The 11,069-nt window shown below is 40.5% G+C and overlaps 1 protein-coding gene across 1 annotated transcript; it reads right to left on the bottom strand.

Annotated features, from left to right (window-relative positions):
* Positions 1-4,838: 4,838 nt before the first annotated feature.
* Positions 4,839-9,278, bottom strand: ppic (peptidylprolyl isomerase C). Its single transcript, XM_063195911.1, has 5 exons — positions 9,177-9,278; positions 8,290-8,403; positions 6,100-6,193; positions 5,661-5,845; positions 4,839-4,967 (listed from the first exon to the last, which is right to left on the bottom strand). Exons 1-5 carry the CDS (start codon positions 9,276-9,278, stop codon positions 4,839-4,841), a joined length of 624 nt encoding a protein of 207 aa, XP_063051981.1.
* Positions 9,279-11,069: the final 1,791 nt, after the last annotated feature.

Here is an 11,069-nt window from a genome sequence, read left to right as displayed (position 1 = left end):
GGTTGAGTTGAATGTGAGGTTGGATAGCTGACTTTTTCTTGAATACAATTACATGTAACACAACACTAGCTAAAAAAATATTACGATGTCACATTTGATTATTTATTCTGAAGTGAAAACTGGTGTTTTGGTGGAAACCGTCCTTGTGTGTCATAACTTGGAGTGAATGTCTGGGTCAAGTTAGTGGACTGTTTCACTAGTTCAGCGGGAGGCTTTTCTCTATCTCTCTCGTATCCGTGAATGTATGATAACCATGCAGCACTTAGAGCCTATGTTGATAACATATTAAGCAATTATTGACATGATTAGACTTTCTCTCCACACATGTACATGCAATTTTTTTTTTTCTCATACTGTGTTTTTAGGGCCCAAGTACCAGACGTGTCAATTGACAGGTGCCCCGCAGCAGTGTATGGGGCCAGTGCCATACTCAGGCAATCCAGGGGAGAATAAGGAACAGCACTGGTCATTCACTGGCAGGGCCTGCGCTAGGCATAGGCAGACAAGCCGGTAGCCTAGGGCAGTGGTTCCCGACCTATGGGTCGGGACCCAAACTATGGGTCGCCAAAGATCCACAGTGGGTCGCGAAGCCCTCTTGATTTTAAGGGGTTTAATTTTAATACCATATATAGCCCATGTTGAATAAGTGACAAAGCATTTAAACTAATATATGCATAGAAGCAACAAAATGTGATACATTTATTCTATATTTGACTTTAGACAAACTGTGGAATAAAATGATAACTAATGAGTTTTCACCGGAAAAAGAGTATCATGTGACTCCCTCTTGTGTGGGCGCTCGCACGGGTGGGTCACCACAGCTTACAACGGTAAAAATATGGGTCCCTGAAGAAAAAGGTTGGGAACCACTGGCCTAGGGCACCAAATGTCTTGGGGGCACCGGTAATGCCTGGAAGTCCCACAAAAATGGGAACAACCGAAATAAAGTATGAACATCATTGACAATGATTGTTCATGGGCACTCAGATAGTTTAATATACAGTAGGTACTAGATCAGTTGTGCATGATCAGATGTATGACACTATGTTTACAGACTTTTGTGCCAATTTCTAAATGCACAAAGTATAGGGGGTGTTGCTTGCTGCTTGCCTAGGGCACCAAATTGTTCATTGATCCTAACCACCTGTCATTACCAGGAATCAAAAAAGAAACACTTGGACTAAATGCCTGGCTCCGTAACGGCTAATCCACGACTAACCCAATAGCTTCTGGTGAACCTTTTGGAACTTATACTGTACACGAAATGTCCGATATGTACGAAATGTGTGGAATTCTGGTGATTTTTGCACCAGCAACCTGGTGATCTTTGCACCAGCAACGGACAGGAAATGAGTGGGGAGAGAGAGATGGGGAAGGATTTGCGAATGACCCAGGAATCCAGCGCTCTACCGTTAGGCCACAGTAGAGCCACCAGCAACCTGTTTTCAAGGCGTAGATTGGCATGCCAATACATTTATCTTCCCCAAGCCATTCTCTTTCATAGCAAGTGCAGACTACTCCATTACAAATAAGTGGCATGACTGGTCCCATTGTGTTTTGACATGTCTCTAGAGGAGAAAAGACATTTAAATGAGAATTTAAACATAAGCACCATAAGCCCTCCGTGTTACTAAACTTTAAAGTTTATTCTCATGAGAAAAAAAATGTACCATGAAATGAACAAGACATTGAGGCAATTACAACATGCAATAAATTGATCGTATACTGTATTATGGTACCCTTATTGCTTGGAGTGAAATAAAAACCCAAGATGGTTGGTAATGTATAAGTAAAATGTACAATTCTTAGGAATTGTTTTGAGAACATGTCCACAACATCTTTGTTTATTTTTGATCTCTTTGAAATGTCTACATGCATGAACTTGAATGTTAATTTAACATAAGAAAACAAAACTCACTCCCATAGCCCATTCTTTTCTCAGCCTCTTTAGTGACATGACTTTAGGCAAGTTTGGTTGTAAACATACAGTACAAGGTAGAAGGTGAAACACAAACTTAACTCTGATGGATAGATTTTGTAACGGATTATTGTTATATTTATGGATCTACATATAGGCCTATGATACATCATGATACTTGAATATGAGTGCAATGGTGCTATGTAAAGCACGCTTCTTACAGATTACGCAACCATACACACACAAAATATTAAATCGCTCAATATCTTCAGGCAGCAACAATAGAATATTGTGGTGTCCCTGTTTTCATACACACAAAATTGAATAATATCATAAGGAAATTAAAAATGTTTGGCACACATGTAACATTTGACATCATTTCTCAAAAAAAAATCAGACATAAATTTCAATCCTGAAATATATTCCGCAAATTGACAATGAGTCAACATCCTGTGATAGATACTACATCTGATCTGACACATCCTTTTAATGAGCAAACGGGAACAAATAAAAGCAATATTACAGTCTGAGGCCAGAAACTATATAGTTTATTTGCCAGCCAAAAACTTGCATAGCTGACCAAATAGCAAATTCACATCAACTTTGCAGTTGAAGGGCTCATGGCTGATTAGCTTTGTAGGTGACACAGACATCTGAAACTTCCTCTGCTCCTTTGTTTATGAAGCGAGTGCAATTTATTTCCACTACCCATTTACAAATTTCATCTTTTTCATTTACTAAGTGAAGAAATATTTCCTGGTCTGACCAGAGTAAGTTTTGCATCCAAAGATTTCTTGATACAAAGATTGGTCATTCAAAATCTCAGATTTACATGGACTGGTTCCATCTATTCGTGTATGAAACGTTTAATTTGACTGGAAATGTTATATTTGACTTGAAATTTTAATGGAAATTGATGGCTTTGCTACAGTAAATATTCATAAAAACTACTAAACAACTATACACTGGCCCTTTAAATCTCAAGCTACATTTCTGGCACTGGCACTGGGTGTGCAATAGTCTGTGGTAGTGGAACCTCATCCCAAAAGGCCCCACCCAGACGCAGCATGGAAGTAAAGATGTGAATTGATCATAGGGTACAGAAGGCAAGTCCAGACTATCTTTTTGGGCCAAGTCTTTCTATTTCTCTCTTGCATCTGTCTGGCAAGGGTTAAGTCCTTCCCTTCCATTATTTTCCCCACTTTCATCTCATTGGTTGGCAGAGTGACTGGTCCTTTATGCTTTGGGAAGTAACTTAGACGTTTGTACAGTTAGTAAAGTGCTTGGTTATCGCTGATGTGGCATATTTGCATTTGGCACTGACTCATGATTTGCATCACCTGAGTCATATGTGCAGTAAATGTGGTTGCTACATGTCCAGATAAGGATCTTTAAATGTCACAGTGTTATGCTAGTTTGGTCCTGATCTCTGTTTTCAGATGTATCTGCTCTACCTTTAAAATGGTAATACTACAGAGTAAAAATCCAGATGGACACCCAAGCTTCAGAAACTAGTGGCACGTACAGTATTTCACTCTATCATCTTATCAGCCATCTCTGTTAAAAGTCAATAAATGTCAGTATAATAGTCCTACCTGAAATGTTACGTCACATACAGTACAATAGATATGCTAACGGTAATACTGGTATTAACTAATATGTAATATAATATGCTAAATAAAATGCATGATCTCACAAAAAGTAATAATATCAATTTACATAATAACAAGAAGGTATTGTATACGGACAGTAAAAGTAGTAGCAGTAGTAGTAGCAGTAGCAGTAGTAGTAGAAAGACAGTAAACGTAATAAAGGTACATCTGCATCATAGGCATCATCCACAAAGTAGGTTTAGTCAGCAGTGTATGTCAGCTCAGAGACAGACATTAACCTCCAAAAGAGAGAGCTTTCGCTTTGTTGTGCTTAAAGCCAATTGGTTCTGTCTTCAGGAGGCTTACTAGCTAGTTAGTTGAGGTTGTCTTTGTTTGGGGGGGGGCTGTGTCAAGGGTCAAACAGAAAAACCCACAAACTCTCTTCAGATTACCAAACTTTGATAGAAGGCAGCATCCCCTGTGACCAAATATCACATTCAAAGAAAGCTAAGAAGAGTGTGCATGTCAGGTATGATGTGTGGGAAGCAAAGAAGAGCTTGCATGTCAGTAGATTAGTGTAGAGTTGTGAGAATATTACATCTCACATTGAAGGAAAGCTCAGCAGAGTTTGCGTGTCAGGTTAGAATGAAAAGCATGTCAGTGTATAGAGGAGCTGCAAGTACAGTTTGCATTGTTTGATGATATGGGGAACGTGATATACGGTATATGTATACAGTGACAAATTTGGTGGAACTTTCACCCTATGCTTGTCGTCTTTAATGGGTGCTAATAAAAGGTAACCAGATAATAGCCAACGAAGAGGGAAGGTGGCTCCTGCAACTTGGTACCAACTTGCTGATGCAATACATTGCAATCAGAGCTATACTATAACAACAAAGTTGCCTTGCTTTTTTATTAAACCCTTCTGTAAATTACTCAGTGATATGCCCCTTGACTATTTTGTATAGTGTGCACTCTCTGTGTGATTTTGCTATTTTCTTTAACAGCCAGGGTCCTCTTATCAGGACAACACTGATATCGACTTCCTCATTGTGTAATTATCTAGAACTGAATGAAACCTTGTGACGTGTGACTATGATACAGTGTAAACATGTGTAAACAGTATGCATTTACTCTCAAATCATCATTTTACCACATGAACACTGTATGGTACCTTTCAGCATTGGTTATGCCACTCTGAGATAATGCATCAGCATGTTATTTTACCACAAACTTGAACAGTTCTGATTGCACAATTGATTATGTACAGCACTTTAAGCACTCTCACACGTCATCAAAAAGAATGTTCAGAAAGAAAACTCTTCAGTTTACCAGCCTTCCACTTCCACCACAAATGGCTCTTTCACTTCGACCTTCCCACTATTTACAATCAAGCACTCTGTGAAGGGCAGGTTCCGATCGTTGGTGTCCTGGAGTTCAATAGTGTGCACCACAGGCTAAAAAGAGAACATAACATATATTATGAAATAATAATGATTAATTCAGTCATATTATATCAAATTGTGCATCAATGTTTCAACAACCGGGTAAATGGTTAAAAAGACCAAGCATTTCGTGACACACCATGAATGTTGAATTCACCACTAGACCTGGGACAATTTGGATCTGCTAGTTCAGTGCATCAGCAGATTACTTTCTGAAACTGGGATGCCTATATCAGCCTTTACAGCATCCATGCACTGGAAACATTGCGAACATGATGGGGTAGACCCGAAACGTTTGTAACCCAGTTTTGTTTTTCTGCCTACAAATTGGTTCTATAAAAAAACCCGGCGTTTTCTAGAGGGTTCCTCAGAGAACCTATGAACTCAAAGGTTACCAGAATATAAAAGTTCAGATACAATTGGTTTACTAAAAGAGCTTTTAGGTTATAAGGAGCCTTCAAATGATTACAGTTTAAGAACTCTAGTAAATGGATTATGTGCTCACCATGGCCTCCCAAAGACCTTCCCAAAAACCTTCCCAAAGACCACATGCTTCCCGTCTATCCATGGAGCACAGGTAGAGGTGATGGAGAGCTGTGGAATGTCTTTCACTTCTCGAACCTGTCTCCGACTTTCTCACGGTTCTAGTAAATGTATTATGTGATCCTTAAATTTCTTTAAGCTCAATTAAGGATCTGAACTCACCATGCCCTCCAAAACCTTTCCAAAGACCACATGCTTCCCGTCCAGCCATGGAGCGCGGGTGGAGGTGATGAAGAACTGCGACCCGTTGGTGTCGGGCCCAGCGTTGGCCATGCTGACCCAGCCAGAGCCCAGGTGCTTCAGCCTGAAGTTCTCATCAGGAAATGTGCCGCCGTAGATGCTTTTACCTGGAAGTGGGACAATTCACAGGTCTAAGTACGTAAGTTACTTTAATTTGCAAGTCACAAGTGTCTTCTCACGAAAAACTGAGTCAAATACATTTGACCAAGTCAAGTTAAAGTTGTCCAAGTCACACTCCAGCCAAGTCTATTCCAAGTCTCATTTTCCCCCCAGTCCTTAACTATAATTCTACTCACAGCGTCCATAATATGTTTAGGCTTGACTTGGGGTTAAAAGTACCAAGAAGACTTTTCACACCCACCTCCTGTCCCATCTCCATTGGTAAAGTCACCTCCTTGAATTAGGAAGTCTTTTATGACCCTGTGAAACTTGCTCCCTTTGTAGCCATAGCCTTTCTAGAAAATAAAACGATAATTTAACCGTTATAATATTGAACAAAGAAATACATTAAGAAGGCATTCTGAAATGGAAAAAGATGTCTATTGAATTGAAATATCTTTTCATTTCTGCACAACAATCTCAGTCATATTATAGGACTCAACCGGATGCAGGGCTTGACACTGGCACCTGCCATCCGGCCAAATTCTGGTAAAACTTTGCAGTGGCTAGTAACAATTTCAGTGTCACTAGCCAATTGGCTCATCTATTTTGCCACTTGTGTATCAATTGTTTGTATTTACGTTAAAGAAAAAGCTTAGTTACTCTGTTTCTATTTGTTTGATTTATTTCCATATAGAAAGCTATGCAATCACCTCCTTGCTTTAGCCACGCATCTTCTGAAGTTAGATATACAATATCATTATAAAGAAAAAAGTAATATCAAATGTGTGGCTAGTAGAATAACTGAATGGCTAGTGACTCGCAAAAAAAAACACTAGCCACAGTGGCCTGTGAGTGAAAAAGTTAATGTCAAGCCCTGACCGGATGTAGTTATTACCTGACCGCCCAGAGGCAGCCGGGCCAAGTAGTCTGTCTGTCTGTCTGTCTGTCTGTCTGTCTGTCTGTCTGTCTGTCTGTCTGTCTGTCTGTCTGTCTGTCTGTCCAACATCACATGCCTGTGGCGTTGCTCGGGGGCCAGGTTGCCATATCTGGCTGCCCTTTTTATGTAAGTTATTTGTATACAGTAGCAACACGTGTAAAACCAAAATATTGCACAGTATGACCTGATGAGTCAACCTGAAAGGTTAAAGCAACACTAAGTACTCCCCCCCCCCCCCCCCCAAGGATGTAAGCAGACTTGTCTCTCATAGAGAACAATAGAGACAGCATCCGTACCTCTGAGCTTGCTGAGTGTGGTTATACCCCATTGAGAGCAGTGAATTCAGAATGACCTTTCACCCTGCGACAAGTTCATGAACCACTGAACTGACTTTTCAGACATAATTTGACATTTGAATAGACAATTTAGTATTGAGTTAAGCAGTTAAGCATTGCCCCTGTTATAAATTGGCTGTTACCAAAAATGTCAATGTCAATACCACAAACGTCGTAATGCATTACTAAAAGGCACTGTGTAATGTCATTGTAGTGTAGTGCAACGGTAGCAGAAACTTTTAAATGAACTAACAAACTCATGAACAAACTTTTCAATGACTCCTACATTGTTCCACTGGTAGAATGGTGTGCATTATGGCATTATGGCACACCACATCGGCAAGCTAAAGACTAAAACAACCAGTGTCATTATGCCCCAACAAAACAAACACAACAACACATTACCATCAAATATGCAGATCACCAGAATGTATCGTTAGAAGAGGAGTTTATGATTCAGTGTGTCATTTCATATGTAAAGGTGTGTGGAATTTTAGTAGTTCATTTCAAGAGTTTACGCTGTCCTTTCGCAAAAGTTAGCTTCTAAGTATTTAGCATGACTTGGGGATTAAAACATTTCAGACATGAAAGTAACCTATATTATTTTGTTTGTGAACTGTAGGTTTGTGAACATGGCAAATATCAGAGTACAAACAAAAAATCAACACTCTCTTGCCATAGAGGCTAGAGCTTGCAGAAACTTTGGAAGTATTGATCTTAACCAAAATACTATTTACTGTAGGAGCTTTAGGGGGTTTTGAGAAGGATACAGTTGAGAGGGGGTAGTGCTTAGCTGCCATTGGGAAGCATGAGTCTATTTTAATTTCCAATACTAAAGGGGGCATTGGCAGGCTTATGATGAGGTCAAGGGGGCGTTTGGAAGCTTAGGATGAGGTCAGGGGGGCGTTTGCTCAAAAAAGGTTGAGAACCACTGCCTTAAACCTTCATCCATGGGTGAAATGCCTTTGAACAAGGTACCTTACTACACATTGCTCCAGGGACTATAACCAATATTCTGTAGTTACATATCTGTAAGTCACTTTGGCTAAATACGTAATTACCATGTCTTATCGTACCATGTGTTGTTAAAATTAAAGGGATGCTATAGTGTAAAAAAAAAATCAATCATTGAGCTGTCTGGCTGCTGTTGTATCACACTTGCACTTGCCATACGTACCTCTCCAGTCGCCATAGCAATGAAGTTCTCCACAGTCTGAGGCACAACCTCAGCGAATAAACCAATCACTATTCGTCCAACTTCATGCCCTCCCACTGTGATGTCAAAAAAGACCTAAGAGAGAACGACACCTGTAAATACTGAGGTGAAACTGATATAATTCCTATTTACAGTCCCCAACCGGGAGCGTGTCTATGTTCCCACAGCCCATTGGTCCCACATCACTAAGATTTTTAACATGATTTTTTAGGCCTATTGGTTCTCTTAGTTTACTTGGAAATGTGGGAACATGGAGTTGTAGAGCATAGGGCCTATATTTGAATAATTTCTTAAACATGGGAACATGGAGCAGCAGCAACATGCAATATACTGTCCTATCTTGAACTCAAGTCTGACATTCCATTCATAGTGGATCTTATTGAACTTGTTACAAAATGTGCCTATAACTTCAGTCTAATAGTTTATTTAAACAATTAATCAATTGCCCCATCCCCCACACACACTTTCTTTCATGAAATCATGCTGAATAAGGGCACTGTACGACATGGTTGAAAAGACAAGCAACACGGTCATTGAACGTTCAAGTAGGCTACCCTGAGGATAATATTACATGGTGTTCTTCGTCCAGCACCAGACAGTCAACGGCCAGATTGTTTACAGCCTACTACATGAGAGGTTTTAAGACGAAAACCTACGTGTGTGTGTGTGTGTGTGTGTGTGTGTGTGTGTGTGTGTGTGTGTGTGTGTGTGTGTGTGTGTGAGAGAGAGAGAGAGAGAGAGAGAGAGAGAGAGAGAGAGAGATGCTCAGTCAGCAATAGTCCATTGAATATCAGCGCTTAGGTCCAACTAAATGCATGCTTCAGACGAAACAAACGTACTCAACCTACCTTGTCCGTCACCTTCGGTCCAGACCTTGCTTTTGTAGCGGCAGTGTGTCCCACCAGCGCGGGTATGATTAGAAACAAACATGGTAATATCCGGCGGTCCATTTTTCCCATTGCATCTGCAGCAGCTCTGTGGCAGCGGCTGCGCAGTCAGTAAAAATGCTTCCTCGGTCTTCCGACGTCGCAGACCCTCTTGTAGGTACCCTATCCGGTAAGACGGCCCATGCGCATGTCCTTTTCTTTGGATATTTAACCCTGGACTATCTCTTGCTCTCATGCACGCCTTTGTACCGTGTGAGGTTGAATTTACAGACCCATTGTGTCAATAGTTATAATTTAGTCCTGTATAGGCTATTTTACGTCGTCATGAGCAGATGAGATGCTGTAGTTTACACAGATTAGGTATCCACACGCTTCCTTCCTCCAATCTGGAAATAAGCAATCAGTTAGACTTGTGTTTTCACTGTTGACACGATATAGGCTACTACTGTGGTTTTACTGAAATTATTAATATGATGCTTTTACTTCGCTGCCTATTCTGGTTAGGTTTTTTTATTGAGATAGTATAACTAACCTTCAAAACTGTCGTAGCAGCGTTTACGAGGCTACAAATTCATGGTTTGATTGGAAGCACGATCCAAATGATCTGGTCAGCTGTCAATAAAAGTCATAGGATAGGCCTACGGCTGTTTCTTTCAACAACCAACCTCATGCTGTTTCTGGTGTCAGCTCGAGCCTGCCCTCGTTCGCGTTAATTGTTTTCGGAGCTCTCCATTGTTCTGAAATAGGCCTGCCGTGCATAAGATCCCTCGCGGGCAATGGCGGACGGAAATTATTTCTCACATTGGCCTGTCGCCTACATAGGCTACAACATAACTACGAAACATGGCCTATTGTTGATTAAAAAAATAGAGCAAAACAGAATGTGGTAGGTTTAAATAACATTATCCAATCCATACTGAGACAGCCCATCATGATTATGATTTGGCGGGTGGGGGGTCTATAAGACACCTATGTCGAAAAAATCTCGGGCCATTGTTTGGTCCTAATCCAGCCCTAAAGAAATACTTGCAGCCGTAGTAGCAATGCATTCATAATACATAGGCCTAGTAACATACATAATACATACTCAACAAAACATACACACACACACACAGTGGAGTGCAGTGCAGTGCAATAAACCATATCGACATCCAAAACAGACATGGACCTACACCTACAAGCATCCAGCAAGAAAAAAAAGTAGGCTACTATATAGCAGCTTCATGTTAGTAGCTATATCTGAGGTACAGTAGATAAGGTAAAGTTCAATGGCAAGTGCAATAGCATTGTGCAATGTTTGCTGCCAACTGTGAAGGTAAATTGGAAGTGAAGTGTGCATTATGAAAATAAAAGTGTAATGTTTAAGGAGCAATATGCTGCAGTGCAGGTACACTATAGAAGGGCCAAGAAAGTAAAGGGCAAGTGGCATTATTTTGAAAATGTGTGTGTATAATTAATTCACTTGATGACTTGATGGCCTGATGGCTTGAAGAAACTGTTGCGCAGTCTTGTTGTGTTGCACTGTGTCCTGCCGTACAGGGGTGGATTAATGCACAGGCCTACCGGGCCCAGAGGCCCCAAGGGGCCAGGCCAACTTGGCCCTATGGCCATGACCAAAACCAGCCTTCAAATCCACCTTTACAATAATTGTCTTTCCAATTATTTGAGTTCATAAGTTTCTACCATTGATTGTGGTTGCTACAAAAATGACAGTGTTGTGTGTAGGCCTAGGCCTGTTTGGTGGATTCAGCATTATGGTTTTGGGCTTTCAGTCATGACTGATCTGTGATAGCATCATGTGTGTCCATGTGACATTCATTTTGTCATCTCAACATCTCAAATCTGAGGGAGTGA

The sequence above is a fragment of the Engraulis encrasicolus genome, chromosome 3 (assembly GCF_034702125.1).
Source record: "Engraulis encrasicolus isolate BLACKSEA-1 chromosome 3, IST_EnEncr_1.0, whole genome shotgun sequence".
In the NCBI taxonomy this organism is placed as follows: Eukaryota; Metazoa; Chordata; class Actinopteri; order Clupeiformes; family Engraulidae; genus Engraulis; species Engraulis encrasicolus.
This window is presented reverse-complemented; position numbering and strand designations above follow the sequence as displayed.